Raw genomic sequence first — 19,229 nt, 5'->3', positions numbered from 1 at the left:
TATGCTTCCCTTGTTGGATTACATTCCCCATTGTCTGAAGCCTGTTCACACAGTGTACTTTGACATAATTCATTGGTTAGGGTGTGTCCTCTCTCTGTGTCATAGCAACTTTGTGTTCACTTCTTATTAGAGACACCAATAGTAATGGGAGAGCTGTGTTTGCTTTAATTGCCTAATATTTTGATCCAAATGGATGTTTGGATGTTTGTATCATGGCGGAGCTGCCGTCCATTAACCAGCACTGAGTGCGTGTGTTCATACGTGAGTTTTTTTTTTACAGCGTAATGGCCGCGATAACACATTCACAGAAACATTTTTCCCTTTTTTGGATTGCCACAGTGGATCATATTCCTCCACCTTGTCCTATTCCTTGTGCCCTCTTCTGTTACACCAACTGTCCTCATGTCCTCCTTTACAACACCCGTGAACTTCCTTTGAGGTCTTCCTCTTTTTTCCTCCTGCCCGGCAGCTCCATCTTCCACACCCTTTGTCCACTATAGCCACTATCCCCCTCACTCAGCACGTGACCAAACCAACTCAACCTTGCCTCTCTTACACAAAAGCATTGCTAGAACCCCAAAATAGACATCGTTTCCCCAAACAAGGTTAAACTGTATCCTCCTTCCATTCATTATACAAACCCCACAGTAGCATGTCTGTAACAACATTGTGTAGTAAACACTTCAGTGGTGTAAACCTATAAAAACTCTATAGGATAGAGAGATTTTATTTCTTAGATCATTAACCATCTTCTCTTTGATGATCATAATCAGACTGATTTTAGATCAGACCCCTCCTTTCAGTGGCCCCCACCCCGCTGTACATTAATTGATTGCATGCCATATAAGAGATGGATATGGTAGGGGAGGGATTCTTGCTTTGGCATTGCCCACATTTGCAGTGACACAACAGGAAACTGGCTGCCTGAAAATTTGGGATAATGCTGATGATGGATCGCAGCAAGTCCATAAATAGCACCCCACTGCATAAACACCAAAACTCACTTTCATTAATCTTAAAGAATGTTTAAATTAACTCCCGGACGTGTTCTGTTGAAGAGAGGAGGAGGGAAAAGCTGACATTCTGTTTATAAGAAGAAATAACTTGGGAGGGTTTCTTATTTATCTTGGTCTCAGAGGTGTCACGCAGATACACTGGGACAGCTGTAGTGTTGGGTTGAGGCTGATGAAACAACGATTACATTGGGATTGGATTAAATGCATTGGAGGAACCCCCCAGAATCTGCATTTTTAACACATTCAGCCAGTCAAGAAAAATGTTAGACCTGCTAAAAATGGTAGAGCAGAACATCAGGACATCCGGCCTAGTCCAGTTCATTTCATCATTGCGTTTTAAAATCCTCAGTTTAACTCAAATTATTTTAACCACTTATTTAGATCTGAAACCCAAGAGGGCCACACCTGAAATGATGATTATTATAGCTGTGCACATTGGATTTTGGAAACTTTGGGTAACAACATTAATGCTAAATATTTGTATGTTTTACTCTTACTCTTTACTCTACTGCTCGTAACATCCCCACATCTCAGCAATAGTTTGTTTTCAAGGAAGACGTGTTGGCATCAGGTGTGAATAATAGACTGAATGATGGCTGAACTGCATTCTGCTGCGTCGGTTTCCGGGTGCTGGTGTTGTGCATGCTGGCTCACTGGGACCCCTGTGTAGTAGAGAGCCATCGATAATGTTAAAATGCTTGTCGCACAATATTGTAGTCAGAACGACTGCTGCTAAAAGGGCTGTTTCATTTGCTGAGTAACATATTGTAGGTGATGTGGTGACACCACTTACTAATGTCATTTGGAAATTTTGAAGATTTAACCTGCAATTGCTAAATGTAATGTCAGAAAGGTCCAGTGTGTAAGGATGAGTGACATCTAGTGGTGAGGCTTGAGAGTGCAACAGACCGTGTTTAACCTTTCCCAAGTGTGGCAGGGAGGGCGGGCCCAGATTTTGGAACCGCATGTGAAGAACATGTTGACAACAGAAGAAGTAATATTGCTGTAGCATTGTTCTCTTGTTCTTTGGTAGGAATGCATCCTAATCCCTGCGTCCGTGTATTCAATTTCTGTCAATAAACCCGCCTACATTTTACATGTTGGACCTTAAATAACAGTTGACCATTACAGTGTTAACATGATCACAATTCTACTACATTTAGATTTACATTTAAGCATTTAGCAGATGTGGGAATAAGCTACATAGAAGAAGAAGTCTTGCAAAGAAATCCACTAGATAGGAACAGTGGACTGACAGAGGGTGAGAGTGCAGAGGTGGATCCAAGTGCAGAAGGACATCGTGCAGGGAAGGGGAGGGGGTAAGGTAAGTGCTTGGAAGAGCTGGGTTTTCAAGAACTTCTTGAAGATAGACAGGGACACCCCCTGTTCTGGTAGCGCTCGGTAGGTCAGCCCAACGACTGGATTCTTTTGCCGGGTGTTGGCACAACCAGACGACAATCCTTTGATGAACGGAGTAGTCGAGGGGTAACGTAAGCCTTTATGAGAGCATTGAAGAGGGTGGGAGCAGACCCATGAAGCACTTTGTGGGCTAGCATCAATAATTTGAATTTACTACACATGTCGTTCTTGCAAGTACATCAGGCCAAGTTTTCCCTGCCCTGCTGTAGGAAAACCTCCAGAAAAGTGCAGCAACGCTCAGTGTTCTCCATGCAGACTGTGAACGTCCCCTTAAACAACACTCACCTCTCAGTATCAGCAGCTTTAAGGAACTGCCTTGCTCCTCTCTTGGTGCTTTTCAGCTGATCACAGTGACACGCACACAAGCACTGACTGAATAAAATGGAAAAACCCCATTAATTAAATAAGTAAGTGGTCCTTGGGGAACCCCCCACCCCCTTTATGTGTGCCCTTTCCTCACAGACAGACACACGCATCCTTTCAGATATATTAGGACTGTCTTCCTTTATTACTGATGACGAGCTGATGCTCTGAAGTCAGATATCGGATATAAAAGAGAGGGAGAGAGAGGAGGAAAAAAAAAGGCCTGACGACAGCATCGCCTCTCTTCGCTTTATTGTATTGTGCTCTATCTGCTGCTGCGCGCGCTCCAAAGAGTGCATGATAGAAGATGAAGAGATATGGCACAGAGTGCGCACGATTGCATATCAGCCCCATTGTGTGTGTGTGTGTGTGTGTGTGTGTTAGAGCCAGTGTGTTCTCTTCATAGGCGACTGGAAATATGAGTTGAGTGTGAGGCAGCAGCTGATTCGCCGGTAAGCGATGCTGCTTCTTCTGCTGCTGCTGCTGGTTGCTGTATAAGATGCTCCCTTTTCTCTCCTCTCGTCCCGGCGCTCCTCTGCTTCCTTCGGTGCACCGAGAGGAGATTTTTTCAACAGCGAGCAGAGGAAAAGCCACGTTACCGGCACTACCTCCCTTTCCTCGCTTCAGGTCCGAAGCAATATGACCACAGGATCCCGCTCGGCGGAATGCGTCTCATCTAAGGACACTTTTCCCCAGGAGCGCCAGGAGAAACATGGAACTTGATCGGCGCCTTTTCTGCGTCTAAATGCGCCCAGGGAGTTTATGATAAAAAAAAAACACCAACAAAAATACTAAGGAGGTGCAGCCTGTATGTGTGGAGGGGGGCGTCCGGGGAGAGCGCATGCAGGCTTCGGGATGTATTGTTGGTGAAAAAGGAGGAAGGGTGATCATTTACAGAGGATAAAAGCAAACGGAGGTGGAAAATGCAGTTTGAGACATTGCGTCAATTCTGTAGCTCGGTTTTATCACATTTCAACGGGGCTTTCTCGGCGCCTCAGAACATCTTGCAGACGGAGCTGTTCGAGCAGGCGTTGAGCAACATCGGGTGAGTGATTCCTCAAAAGAAACGCCTTGATTTATGAGGAAGGGCTTCCCCGTTTAGTATGTCTAACGAGTATTGGTAGGCTGTGTGTGTGCGTGTGTGTGTGTGTGGATGGAGGGGATGTTGCTTTTATCGATCGGCAGCAGCCTGCATAAAAACAACCTACAGTACAGACTATTACTGCTGCTGCAGATATTTCCTGGCTGGATGATGATGGGGCCGTGTCAGTGGTGCTGATGCTGCTGCTGCTGCTGATGCTGCCGCGGTTTGCTGCGTCCTGCGTGTGAATGTCTGCGAGGGAGGCAGGGAGTGGGGGGTGGTGGCGAGGCGAGGGTGGGGGTGTATGAGGGGTGGGGGGTATATGAACAGTTTAGGTGGAGTGTGACCACGCCGAGGTGTGACTGTGCTGTGAAGCCGTGTGGCGTGTATGTGTGCGCAAATACGCGCGTGCGCGCACCGCTGCTGCAGCATGTGTGCTGTATCCTGCCTCTGCCACTGCTGCTGCTGCTGAGGCTGAGAGGAGAACAGGGTTAATGTGTGAAGCAGTGCCGGATCAGGCCTTTATGGGGCCCTTTAAGCCGAATTTTCCATCCTCCTTGTCACAGCCAATACTAGACTGTGGTCAATGTTTGATCAGTCAGACACTTTAGGCTGAAGGAATTGGTTGAAGTTGTTTGTTTTCAAGCTGGTGACCTAATTTACGTTGGCTCATACCATTTCTTATTTTATGTCTGATACCTATTGGAACCTTCTATTCCTACCCATAACACAATACAATACCTCTTTTAAACAACTATTAATAAGACATTACATCAAAAACATGCAATGTGTCCCTGTGATGGACTGGCGATCTGCGTACCTCACCTTTCGTCCTATGTTGGCTGAGATTGGCACAGCGCCCCCTGTGACCCTCATGTGGAGGATAAAGTGGTAGAAGATGGATGGATGAAGACATAGCATCCATTTACTGCCAAATAATAACCAACCACTCAAAAACATAATGCTCCAACTGTGCAGAAGGCCTCACTCCCATCCTTGCCACATAGGGGTAGTGGCAGGCATTTCACTTAACTGCACATCGCCCATGCTTAGTGAAGCATTTACATAATTTAAAGGGTTCATGTATCATAATGGATTTCAGTCTTTCCGATATCTGTTCCAGTGATTCTGGCCGATATCGAACCACTTGCATTGGGCTGAGTGTGTAAAAGAGGGCGGGTGCTGGAAATACGTGGAAATTACCCACTTGCAATATACACACACACACACACACACACACACATAAATGCCAGTATACCCACAGCCAGGCTGTCTACACACTCAGACACACATCCGTGTGTTTCTAGGGGCAAATAAAGTACAGTATAAAATGTATCAGAACAGACATGTGCACTACTCAGCCCACATTTCATAGATTTCACACATGTTTCAAATGAAGTGAAATTTCTAGAGCAATAATTAGTGAATGAAAAACAAAGTAGGGAAAGTGCTGCATTGGGCCTCAAAATGTCATCACACATAAGAGCTCTGGTCTAATCAAAAGTAACACTAATGGACTGTCCTTTCAGTCGTGAGAGGGAAAGTCCATAAAGTATAAGTAGCAGTCCAAAAGAAATGCAGCCGAGGCATTCTGATGCAGAGGAATATACTTTTTTTTTTAACTAATTCATGAAGACCGCCTTAGCTACTATGCTGGAAAAAGCGCTGGTGTCTATAGGGAGACGTTGGTTCTCACTGAGATGCACATTATGATTGTTCTGCTAAATCCTTTGTTTACCCACAGAGAGGCCAAACTGTAACAGCACGGCTGTTCGACACATCATGTGGACTGCAGAGGCGCTTCAAACTCGCAAACAGGCACACGACAACAACCGCTTTCCTTTCCCGTTAAAGCTGCATGCGGGCTCTTTATCTCCACACCATGCACTGTCCGTCTCTTGGGGACTGCGAGTCTTTCCCTCTTGTCCCTTACCCTGCCGTCAGAAATAATTTACAGCATTGCTGGGCTCTCTGCCACCTCACATTACATGGTCAGAACACTCAGCCACTGCTCTGCGCCTGGAGACTGTGATCCAGCAATCACCACATCTGACTGATTAAACTGACCTTATTTTTCACCACTGGCCATTTTTTCACTCCAAGTAAAATCCTTGGTTTCGGGACATAACACAATTTGTGAATGGTCGCTTAATGACTGGGTTAGGTTTTTAGTACCGTTTTCGGATCTCGCAGTCAGCATCAGCCTCTAGTTTCTGCGCCTGTAAGTAGCATCACGTAGCTAACAGGAGCGCAGCTGCAGTTATCAGTGGCTAGCCAGCTTGACTCGCCATTTGATCGGGGCTGTTTGTGTCTCTCTCTCTCTCTCACTCTCTCCATCTTCATCTCCCTCTCCCTCTCTCTCTATCTGTCTCTCCCTGTTTCTCTCTGGCCCAGGACAGGCCTACTAATGGGCTGTATGCTTTTAGATTCATCTTCCATGTATTATGTATGTGTGCGTCAGCAGAGGTCCTAATGGGGTGTGGGGATCTGTTCTTAGAAGGCCTGAATGGTTTAGAATTGAGTGGTCACTACATTTAAACTGCAACCCTCCTCAACACACACACACGCACACACTCCACCTATCACACCCCGGCTGCAGAACTTGCCTCCCTGTTTTTCCGAGACCAAAGTGTGTCTGTTGTCAGACAGCTGTATTATGAAGCAATGGAGTGGATGTTATGGAGTTTGTGGTGTTGTGTAGTCTTATTCCTTGTAAAGCACAGAATACAGTATATGTAAGTGGGGCACGGATGGCTGCATTCGATGTCCTGCATGTAGACGCAACAACATATTGAAAACAGCGACGTGTTTCAATCCCAGCACATTAAAAAAATCCACATTTCTGCCGTTTGATGATTCCAAACAGGCAGAGCATTCTTGGGTGCGAGTGAGTCATCTTCATACTCCGCTGTTTACTTCATCCCATGGTCTCATACAGTATATATATGTTGTCCTCCTGCAGTGACAGCACATCTGCAGCTGTGCACGTCTGCCTTTTACAGATTATTTGTGCAGTTCATTTCGGACAGAATGGAGGAAAAACTGATTCGCTTCTACACTGAAGGGTCCTGTGAAGTGAAACGCCCCCTGGTTCTCTTCCCCTCCCACACCATTTACCATCTCTTCACTTGTCCCCTTCCAACAATGAGGTTGCCATAGTGATAAGGTGTGATGTTTGATCAATAGAAATGATGATGTAGCTTTCCTGTCTGTTAATCCCGATGCTGGCCAAGCTACAATGAAAGAGACAGGGGATGACATAGTAAGAGTCATTGCTTCCAGGTGACTTTCTGTTCTGTGTTTTTCCTCTTGAATGTATGGGTGGGCTACATTGTGTCACACTGGCATGACGTCACACTATTTGCATGGCTGACACAGGTACAGCCACGTGGCCTATACGCACGCCCAACCATTTGGAAACACAGCATCAATGGAACCTGCATTTAATTCTTTAGGCAGCCCAGCGCAGGGTTGGCTTTCAGTTGCTTATCTGTAGCAGCTTATTTGTTGTGATTAACCTTGACCAGAACAGACCTAGATTGATCTACGTAAGCAATGTTTGTCAGTAAGTGGTGTCATTTAATTATTCCCCTCACAAAGTCAGTATTACATAACAGACATGCAACTCAGTGAACCAAGGTACTGTGATGTTGAAAGGCAGTTAACTGGTAATACGCCGTTGAAGGTAGTACTAACTACACTCATGGCTACAGCTGATTGACATTTATGTGTCTTTGTCTCCGTATAAATAAGTTGAGCCACTGAGGCTTCTCTTGTTTTGGTTGAGGTGTGTGAATAACAGAGAGAGGCATAGATTAACGCGTTTTTAACCTTCAAGGTTTAGTGTGTTCCTTTACATTAGACCGTGAAATTGAATAAAATTGCACTTAGTTTGACCCGATTCTCTTAGATCTGAAGTACAGGATGCACACTGTCTATATAGATTTCTTTAGACTTTTGCAATGTCTTTAGTGTTAATGAAGTGGGAAGGACCTCAGTGTAGAGACAAATCAAGTAAAGAAAGCATATAGGATAGGAAGCACCAGGAGCAAATGCAGGAACACCCAGACATTAGTCACCATGGTGACAAGGCTGTTGAGGAGGCAGATGTAGGGCCTGCAACTCGGCGCAACCTGCAACTGGAGCCCTAGATCCATGTTGATGTGACAGAATTGGGGGAAAATAGGAGGGAAATGTGTGGAACGGAGTAGGAGGAATAAGGGAGGAGAGGATAAGACAGACTGCAGACCTAGAAAGAGGAGACAAGGACATTGATTCACAGCAGTTCCTCCCTTGGCTCTTCACAATCCCTGACACTTGTGTTCATTTGGGTGGGGTGTCCACCTTGATATATCATTGACCACACTGTAGTTAACATAACATTTACCTCTGCCCCCTTTTTACCCATCTTTATTAAGTGTACTTTGTGCTGAAGCCTTGCTGAAGGGCTGCCCTCTTCAGCAAGCTGAGGGGGGCTCCCCTGCCCACATTTTTCCAGCCAGACTCAAGGCTACAATAACCTCTTTTTCAGCTCCTTTAGAACTATAAAGTACCTTCTTGAGGGTCTAGAGGTAGGTGTCAAACACAGGATTCAGTGTATCCTCAACAGTTTTGTTGTTGTTTTTTTCCTATTGCTTCAGCATCCCGTCACACTTCACCCACGCTCAGCCCATCCTCAGGCCTATGGTGTTGTACCCGGGTGTTGCCAGCAGTCAGCAGCTGTAATTAAGCTGGCCCTTTATTGGTTTTGTCCTCACCAAGGGAGATGTATGTGCAGGAGGAAGGGAGACCCTGGTTTATTGCCTGGGCGTCAAAGAGAGGGGTTATTATGATTGCACACTGGAGAGAGAAAGAAAAGAAGTGGAAAGACAGAGAGAGAGAGAGGGAGGGAGAGAGAGAGAGAGAGATAAGGTGGAGAGAGGTGGAATGATAGCGGCACAGAGGAAACTAGGATGAATAGTGCAAGGGAGACAGCAGTAGAAGCTGAATCGATATGGCAGACTCCTCTCTGCTCTCACCAAATCATATCTCTGCATCAGACAGAGAGTGAGACACACACACAGCACAGGGATGAGAGAGAGAAAGAGAGGAAGACCGAGAGAAAGAGAGCTAGTATCTAGCAGTGTCTTCTGCTGTGTCTATGGATAAGGATCAGGCTGTGTCCCTGGCCACAGGCCTGCAACCACTACTACTAATCTTGCTGCCCATAGAGTAAGGAGGTGAAATTGCCTTTGCCAGCACTACTTGGTTACAGGTTACATGGTACAGTCCCACAGCCAGAATTACATGTGGCATCACCCGATGTACAGTGCATTACGTATAGGTTGTAGCGGCTGGCCCTCTCTCAGCAGTGAAACGGGTGCAGAGAGAGAGAGGGAGAGAGAGAGAGAGCCACAGAGCAACAAACGAAAGCCTCAGCTTGAGCAGAAACGCTGACATCTGGGCTCTTTTCATGCTCGTGGAGCGAGACTGATTCCCTCAAAGGCCGACTCGGCACGTGTGTGCATGTATTTCTGTGTGTGACCTTCAACCTTAAATAGGTTGAGTTCCAGTAGGCGCAGTTTCTTCCCAACAAATACTGCATTTCACGTTGGCATGAGAGGCCACTTCCGACTCTGCCCTTAGGCCTTTAACTTCTTCCACCCCTACCTCTCTGATGGACTCAGAGATGGCTGCTGAGTGGCATAAATTTGAGACTCAGCTTTTAACTCTGCATGCGAGTGTGTCCGTTTCTTGTGTGTGCGTGCGTGCGTGCGTGCGTGCGTGCGGCTGTGCTTGTGTGTTCATGTGGTTCAAGCCCAGTTGCTGGGAGGTGTTTTTCTCTCCCCTTCTCTCTTGCAAAGCATTTTCATCCCCGCTCCCAAACAGATGTCTGATGTCATCTTGTTTTTAAAAAGCCAACAGAGACGAGAAAGTGCATGCGGTGCGCGGACCACGTTTTGCTTTCAACCATATGTCTTGACGTGTGATGCTATTTGTCAATGTCAGTAACCATTTGACATTTTGTAAAGAGGGTTTAAATATGACGGCTTTTGCTGCCGTGGAACGTACCATCAGTGCAAGATCTCAGGTGGAGTGTATATAGTGCGCTTGCCTCATTCTCACAAATCCTCCTTTGGCCTTGATGCTCAGTGGAGTTGTTAATTGAAAGTGAGGCTGTATACTCCTAAAGGTGCTTCACAGCATCATCATTCTTGTTTTACATTTGATTTATTGATTGAAGAGGCTTACAACGTCGGACCTTTGGAAGGTCAAGAGGTGGGCTCTCTTGGATGAAATCCCCTTTTATCTAGTGCAGTGGAGTAAATGTGACACGACTGAACAAACATTTCAAACGGCAGTATCATGTCAGTGAGCCATTTACAGTACTGACCGTGTATATGGAAGTCTCTCTTATCACTATTACTATTTCCACATCACATATCCAATGCATAATTGACCTGATAACATAATATCTGCACACATCATGAATGGGGAGAAGACTGCTTCACACACACATAATCCTTTTGCTGTGCTCCAAATCCAAATCTGTTTCATGCTCCAATTTATTCAATTATCAGTCTATACTTGAAGAAGCGACTGTGTGTGATAAAGCAATAATGAAAAAGCCTAATCTAAACATCTGCGTCTATCCAGCCCACTGCTATCATCATCCTTCTCATCCCCAGCCAGTGCTCAAATCCGCTTTTACAACACTGATGGTATTTCACAAGCTCAATGAGATTAATTATTTCCATATTTTGCAAACATTGCACTGTGCGAGTGTGTGTGCACGCGCGCGGCTCCACTGTCTCCCCACACGTGTACAATTAGCTCAGTTCATTTGTGTTGCAAATGAGCCGGCCCAGGCGGTGCTCGGCGGCCTCCCCGGGCTTCTCCTGCCACGCAGCAAAGAGGAGAACCCAGCCGAGGAGTGATCAAAAGCCTCCTACACTGGCAGGCAGATGCTGAGTAAACAGAGGAGAAGCAGCTCCACTAACTGTCTCCTCTCGCTTCTGCCGCTCGCCTTCATTATTTTCCGAGTCTGCTGGCTGGCATTAATGAAACCCCATGTAATATTCATTTAATTCCCTGTGTTTACTAGTTCATTAGGTTTTAGGATAGTAGTTGATCTGATCTCCAGGGGAGGCTAGAAAGAGGAAAGAAGCTGACTTTGAAGATTTTTCTCCTTTCGCCAGCCAGACTTCCTTCCATTTTATTCATATGTCTCTTTTGATCTTGTAAGAATGCCGTTCACCGTCCTCTCCTGGCATTTTTGAAATGTGTAGCGTTCTCCACACTTAAGCTTTCATTTTTACAAATAGCACAGTTTGAGGACCATTTTTTTAAGGGAGGGTTGGTGCAATAGTAAACTAAACTTAAAGTAAGGACGAGGGCCACCACCTTATTATTAAGTTTTAATACTGTATATTGGTGTGTTTATATCACACTTTGAGACACAATACAATAAGAAGGGGTTAGGGTTAGGTCTGTCTTAATTAAGTAATGAATTATCTTCTCGCCATATTGTCCAGCTCTACCTGACTGTATGAAAAATAAGACTTAATACAGATCAGCAGCGTGACCGACAATAATCTGTCTCAGGGAACACGCTGACACTAAGTGTGTATCAGGTGACAAACAGATGGGAAAACAATTCTGCGTTGATTTGGCCGAACTGGTAGATGAAATGTTTTCCCAGACCAGGACCCCTCTGGCCAGTCCAGCTCCCTGGCCGAGGGCACGTGTTACAGACGCTGTCCTATACAATTACAATTAACCCACGCAGCCCTTTGGTCTGGGACTCACCCTGCAAAGGTCTGACCGAGGGTTAATCGATTGAGACGTTGGCTTGTCGATGCCATTGAGTGCAGGAGAAAAGGTCTTTCTGCCGAACACATCGAGACACGGCAAGGGGCGTTTTCATCAGCCGCAGAGGGAGATGAAACTTTATGAGAGAGTTAGCTTTTTTTTTTTTTTTTTAAATATGGGGGAAAACTACCTTAGTGCTGCGATGACTGCATCTTTTATTTGACAGGCATCTTTTTGAGGATGACAGAGGAACGGTCTTCTAAGGTGCTAACTTCCATCTTGACGCCATGTCCTAAACCTTTATGTCTATGTTGGCTTTCTTGAACAAACCAATATTGTCTTTATCCACAATGATGATTCTGATCCTTCTGAGTGTATGTCTTAGATGAGGAAAGTGATACAGATGAGAGGTCAGGAGGCACCATCTTCTCTGTCCGCAGGCAAACCATTTATGAGCTGAGAGTTCAACTCAACATAGACTTGAGAACTGAAATAGAGAAGATGGAGTGAAGGGAGCAAGTTTGTTAGAATTCAAATCTTTCCAAATTGTGATTTTTCAGCACTCATTTTTTTTTCTGCCTGCAGTCGGACTTTTTTTAACTCGGATTCTTTGCAGTCTGTGCAAATCGGAGTTTGTGATCGCCGAGCAATACTGTAAGTAGCATCCAGTACACGCTGATTTGATTACCCCTCAGCCACAGAGATGCATTGGGTTAACTTAGCTGCAGTGGCTTTGCTTCCTTATGGATGTAACTGGAGAGGGTTTATGCTTCCTTTCCTTTGCAGTCTCTGTGCTTCCTACTTAGGCACCTACTATGTGCAGTACGTGACAGGCAACATTCATGCAGACGAGCAGTTTGTGGGTCTTGATCACACATGGTTTTATTTGTTTTCCTTTGTTATATATATTCATTTTTTTTCAGCCTGTCCCTATAGACCAGAAAATGGGAGGGTTTAATCCATTCATTTATAAATGATGTGTCACATAGCTGCTGGGATGGCAAACATGAACCACGCTGGCTTTTCAACAGCAACATGCAATTGTTTCCCTTTGGAACAAATGGAAGTGTTACTATGAAGTCAGCAGCCTCGTGTGTGTGTCTTTCTCTTCTCTTTACGTTGCATAATTGCCACACTTCAAATGAAGTGTTTCCACAGTGTATGAACACTAAACCGGCAACAGTCGCAATCCAATCAGCACTAAAAAACGTGCATATAAGAGGTTTAACTCGGGACAACTTACACGTTACATGTAGCGTTTTCTTAGCATTCTGTGGTCCAGATATTGAATGCTCCACCTGGAATATAATGTGTCCAAATCCGTTCAAACACATTCAAATCAAACACAGCATTAACTGATAATATCAATAATTATGAATTATTTTGTGGTAATTCTGGTGTATAGCTCACCACCTGTGTCTGGTGTAGGAAATGGATATTAAAGAGTATTTAAGTGTGACAGTAGTTAAACTGTTTAAGAGCATCACTTATGTCGTGGGCATGAGCGGAATGTGAAATTGAAGAATGTCAAGTGAGACCAGAGGTTTTGTGAAGGAATATACAGATTGGCATTGGTCATATGAGACAACGGGGTCACATTCTCAACCCCACTGTGCTGCGCTACAGCACAAGCATGACGCGGTGATGTATGGAACAATATGCACCCAACCTTGAACCCAACATGAAGACCTACTTAGCTTGAATTCCATCACCATTTGTAAGCAATAAATGGACAGTAACATTTCTCACCTGTCTGACCATATGCCCCTCCCTCTCAATGTTGGCATCACACTCCTTCACCCTTTCTTAGTCATGTCAGAGAGGATTTGGCTGCTGCAGTCCTGTCTGTTGACAATAATAGACTCAGGAGAGTTGAGAGAGAAAGAAAGGCATAGAGTGTGTGTTTTGGGGGGGGGGAGTCCAGAATCACTTTCCATCGTGGTCCGTCCAGTCCCAGTGATGTTATTTTGGGCAGTGACGATTATTAAAGCATCCTCTGACTCACCCCTCAGCTTTTTTTTTTTTTTTTCCATTACCTCTTCACTTTCTGCATAGCCAGACAGCCACGCAGCGTCACTGCCTTTGATTTCAAATGCAGCTTGCTCACTGGAATGAAAAATGCACACTTTGCAGAACTGGAAAGAAATGCATATGTGGAGAGAGAGAGAGAGAGAGAGAGAGAAAGAGAGAGAGAGCGAGCAAGAGCAAGACACAGAGAGAGAGAGTGCAATTACCTCTGTGTCAGAGAGGGAACATGATGGGAAGACAATGGTTTATGAGAGTCTTTTTTCAGTGCCGAAATGCAGCCATTGTGTGATTACAATAGAATTTCCCAGGTTATGAATAGCTTTACAAATCTCAGTGTGAAAATGAACAATGACAGTGAAAAGCACTGAGAAATCCACATGCTACACTGCAGCAGCTGATGGGAAGAGTCTCCGTGTTCTTCAGGCAGGGTGTGTGACATCACTGTTGGGTGTGGTCACTCAAGCAGCAACACACACACACACACACACACACACACACACACTGACCAGAGGTGGCGAATGTAAAACAAACATTTCCAACAAGGAAGGACAGCAGAGAGGGCAGCGAAGTACAGCAGCGAGACTCCGCTCCTCAGCCAGATGTTTAGTTGCTCTTCAAGTATTCATAATTAGGATAATCCTGTCTTCTAGAACAGGAGGAAATACCCAGTTTTGCCTGTTTGTATGGTTGACATTTCCAGTGCTTGTATTATGAGAAACATTTGTTTTAATTCAGCTCAGTGTGTGTTTGTAGCGCCTTTCTCTTCTCATTTTCCTTTCTGCAAGAGCACACACACGCTCACACACACACACACCCAACCATACCCACAGTTTGTGCAGCTATTCTTCTTAGGGCACTGCGTTGACTTACATTGACTTACAAGGCATCACTCCAAACCTTTGCTAGTCCAGCCTTAACCTTTAAATCTTAGCCTTAAACTTGGCCAGTTCCTCAGAAATGAGGCTCTGCTTCATTCAAAACAGGTTTTGGTCTCCATGAGGACTACTGGTCCTGATAAGGTCAGTGTTTATGCCAGAACAGGTGACAAATACACAGTAGACACACACACGTGAGAGAAGATGAAGTGGAATGACAGTTGGTACTCGTGTAAACAGTCTGTTAAATGTTTCCCAAAACTTAAGATTGACTAACAATAACATGAAAAACAGGCCGGAATAGCAGTGTTCATTAGCAACGTGCCACCCATTGTGAACCTGGTTGTGAAGACATACTGGGTAGATAGATTGTGAAAGGGTTAACAAAAATGTTAGCACTCGACACTGTAAGAAAAAACACATTAATAAAGATGTTGGTACATTCCAGTGTCCCTGAGCCAGCACAGACAATACCAGCTAAACTTGATTTATCAATTTCATTATCTGACACCTTTGACTTCCTCTAGCTGAGATACAAAGGCACATGCCATAAAAGTGTGTTATCTGTGGTTAGATTCAGACTTAGATTCTGATTCCTGCTCTAGTGGTCATCACGACACACACACACACAAGTGAAGAGCACAGCAGTGTAGAAACCCTTACTTTTAGCTAATCTTAATGTCATATTCTGTTGGGGCTTGGCCTACATAGTGCACTAGTGGTGGCACTTCTTAAAAAGGAGACCAAACAGGCAGTGCAGGGGCTGAAGATATATTATCCATGCAGAGTATAAACATAGCATGAGCACAGAAGGCACCAGTTGGTCTGCTTACAGACAGGAGGTTGGAGCCTCTGTTCCATGGAGCCAATTAGTGAATGTGCTCACAGTTGTGCAGACACTGTCGGCCGAGCTGATAGATGTGAGGCTGTACACCTTCTGTGTCCTCTCACTTCCCACCAATGTTTTCACAGCGCGCGGAGGTGCATGAAGTGCACACGGATCAAGAAAACAAAAGCAATTTTTTGATTTAAGTGCAATCGTTTTGTGCTCAAAGAGAAAAAACATGTAATGTATCGCAGTAATGTGGAAATGCAGACCTGCCAAGGCTTTGACAGGAGTGGCCATTAACCCTGTTGTAAGTTGGTGTGCCATCAAAATAATCTTGGAGACATTATTTGAAGGTTAAAATCTTATATTGTGTCACTTTTATGACAAAGTGGTTTCAAGCACAATAGCCTGGTGTGAAGAGGTGTGAGGTCAGTTGGAACATTTTTCATTTGCTCCACTCAGCCCCTGTGCACCCACCTAGGTATTTTATCTGGTCCTGCTGCCTTGCACATATTGATCTGGGAAAAGACTCTCCTCAAGCTGGTTTAGGTAAAACATAGATAGGCAAAGGTGGTTTTTAAGGCCTTAAAACATTTGGGGGAGGCATACTCACAGACCTACTGAGGGAGTGTAGTGCCCATGATGGTCTAGATTCCATACCACAAAGGTTTATGTTGTCGGAGAAGTGACTGTTTTTCTTTTGCGGATGTTGCTGATTTGTCCTGCCCCAGGACAATTTGTTCCTCGCTGTCCTGAGGGCGGCCTCATCACCGGATCTGAAGGTTACGTCTCAGGCTTGTAGCAGAGAGTGAACCTCTCCAGTCTTTGATGGTTGGCCTGCACAAGGACAGTCTGGGAGACTGTTACTCAATGCACTCTGAGGAATATTGTTCTTTGTTTAATAGGAAATGAGCATCAAGGGGTTCTTTTATCTAATGTGTGACACATCGAACGTCACCAGTGTCTTTCAGTATTTTGCCATGTCATCATTGATGGTCTAATAAAGTCAATCAAAGCTACTTGGAGCCCTGCAGCCCGGCCTCATCCCCCCGACTGTGTGATGATAAAACATCCCATTTGCCCTCTCTTTAGCATTTGTCCTGGGAATAGCTGTGTGAACAGCCCATCTACCACCTACCCTCACGGTCTCCACACTGCCACGAGTCAGCTGTCACCCTTGCCATCACAGGCCACAAATAGCATTGTATCTGTAGTCCAACTGAGGTTCCACCTCAAGTGAGGGCTGAGCTGAGGAGAGGAAGGAGGAGGGAACGTGAATGACGAACGATGGTGGCTGATGGCAAAAGTATTGAGATTAAGGAGAGAGTAGATAGAGGCAGGAAAGACTTTGACAGCACCCACTGACTCCCACCCATTCTCAACAAGTAATCAGGTCATTGAAAACCAGCGATGACATGAGGCAGAACCTGGAAAAAAGTCTTTGATCTGTTTGTTAATGCACAGAATTTAGCTCTCTCTCTCTCTCTCTCTCTCTCTCTATCCCACTTCACATTATGTATCACGTTCTCCCTCCTCCTGTATTTGATTAGATGCTTGAAAATCCACACTGTGAATAATAGGAAAAAAAAAACATGAAACCATGTAATTTGTTCAGTTTAAGGATCATAAGACTTTAGGCTGAATGAGATTAGATGAAACCTCTTGCTTGTGATTGGTGATACATGTGACCTAGTAATCAAACAAGGAATTTAATCCTGTCCTAGGCAGAGGACTGAAGTGCTGTCTGGTTAGATGGGGTCACTGCTCGGCATCCAACCAGTTGTGGCAATCACATGATGATGATGATGATGATGATGATGATGATGATGGCGATGTTTAATCCGAAAGTCTGATTTCAGACCCTCGGGAGCCTTTGCAGCTGAGTCATGAAGTGTGCCGTTCATCGGTGTGGTGCGGCACAAAGACAAAAACAGGGCAGGTCATGCTAAAGCTACAGTATCATTCAGCTACAAGGAGAAGCAGCTGAATTGTCAAGCCGAAGAGGACATTTTGATGCCTTTCTTTTACTCCGAAGGTCGTCCCAACCGAGTCAGTCTTTGATGGGAGGGAGAGACTTGTTTCCGATGGTGCATTGTTTTTTTTCCTCTTGCCGACTCATCGTCTCCGATTGCTTTTTTGTTGAGACACGTGAATAGGTGCAGATTCAGCTTGTTTTCCTTCTGCTCATGCGTCTGCTCTGGTTATTTTATTTCAATAGAGACCAGTCCAGGATGTATTGTTGTCATTAGTGGTCCAGAATCCCTCTAAGAGGAGAGCTCTGCAACACAGCACCACTCATTTGTTCTAATTTGACTTCTCTCCATTATCCACAAAGTGGAGGTGGCACAATCCCCGAGGGGGCAGCGTTGCATTTTCACCTTGATTGCTTTTGGCTTTCTTGTTTAATGTGTGTCTTCAGCAGCTGAGGAGGCAGCTCAGACAGCGTCGGTGACACCCACTCGGTCGGACGAGCACTGCTGCAAATTTACATTTGCTGCCACTGTGTGCAGATCATCTCTAGACCTCTTGAAATAAAACAAGCACCACTTTTTTTTGCGCTTTAAGAGGATTGGAAAAGCAAAAACAGGACTGGGTTATTGCCTGTGAATCAGCGCTGCTGCTTCTTATGGATTGGACTGCGTTTTTTTGAACAGTTTGTTTGCAGAGGGACATGTGTTTGCGTGGAGCAGCAAGGCAGAGGTTTGAACCAATGACAGTACAGTGCATTCAAATTGTATTTGTTTCATGGACATGTGAACATCTTGAATGTGTATCCTGTGTGCTTCCTGTGATGAAAATGACAGATACCTATCACAGTATCATTAGGACAAAAAAAGCAGTTTCATCATGGTGTTATTCAGTCGTTTTTACAAAGAGGTTAAACCTCCGGCTAATATTTATAGTTATGAATGGTGGAGAAAGGTGTTGAGGGGAGAGGCTGCAGGTAAGCGTGTACATGCATCAAGGTGTCTGCACATGCAGCTAAGTGCATGAAGCCAGCAACATCTGTGAAGGGTTCATCACTTACGGAAAGCTTCCTCATTGACTTTCAGTTATTGATCTTTGTGCTTGTGGTGTCTTTGGTTTTAAATGGAATATCAGCGTAACCTCTTGGGTGGCTGTGAGTGCGCAGACAAAAGTGCACATGTCTAAATCACTAAGTGTGGAAATCCTGAAGAGGCTGCTTGTTTGATTTTCTCTTTTTTAATGTCATCTCATTCGGATGCCATTGCACAGCAAGAGAGAAGAGCAGCAGACAAAATTCACTACATAGTCACTATCAAAACTTTACCTTTCACAATAATGACGTTTGACTATGATCCGTTTCCAAAAATACACAGCTATTATAACGTGATTACATCAGCAGAATGACATAAAAGATCAGTGATAGTTTGCGTGAGAGAGAAAGGGAATGAGACACCCTCGCATAGTCGATTTGCTCTACACTGAAAAGAGACTATCCCCTTTCCCACTGTACAGTAAATGGATGTGTGATAGGCCTCTTCTTTTTTTTTTATCATAAACCCACATCAAATGCTGGTGATTTGTGACCACTGGGACTTCCTGAATCCTGCTTGATCTCAGGCCTTTCATCACAATGCTGAGTGTAGGGAGTGTCTCACAAACACACACACTCACTTAGAGGGATACAAGGGAAGGGGGGGAGAAACGAACTTGATGCTATCAGGACGTGAAGAGGAGAACAAAAACCATAAAAGTTTGGATACATAACAAAAAAAAAAAAATACACACAGAGGTAGAGAGAAAGAGAGCTGTTGTGGGAATGAGACAGTTCGAAATTTAGTCCACTTGCAGCCAGGTAATAA

At 44.7% G+C, this 19,229-nt stretch overlaps 1 protein-coding gene across 24 annotated transcripts in view; it reads left to right on the top strand.

The window, feature by feature from the left end:
• The window catches only part of rims2a (regulating synaptic membrane exocytosis 2a), a 117,885-nt gene that overhangs the window by 34,872 nt on the left and 63,784 nt on the right, over positions 1 to 19,229 (top strand). For 3 of the 24 annotated variants that reach the window (XM_044034587.1, XM_044034589.1, XM_044034588.1), the window contains exon 1: positions 3,569 to 3,843. The exons of the other annotated variants lie outside the window; for them this stretch is intronic. In XM_044034587.1, the coding sequence (XP_043890522.1) occupies positions 3,722 to 3,843 (122 nt within the window). In that variant the 5' untranslated portion in view covers positions 3,569 to 3,721. Of the gene's footprint in view, positions 1 to 3,568; positions 3,844 to 19,229 lie in introns of those variants that run through there. 24 annotated transcript variants of the gene reach the window in all.

This window comes from Solea senegalensis, linkage group LG9, assembly GCF_019176455.1.
Source record: "Solea senegalensis isolate Sse05_10M linkage group LG9, IFAPA_SoseM_1, whole genome shotgun sequence".
Lineage (NCBI taxonomy): Eukaryota > Metazoa > Chordata > Actinopteri > Pleuronectiformes > Soleidae > Solea > Solea senegalensis.
Note: the sequence above shows the minus strand (reverse complement) of the source record. Positions and strands in the feature narration are given on the sequence as shown.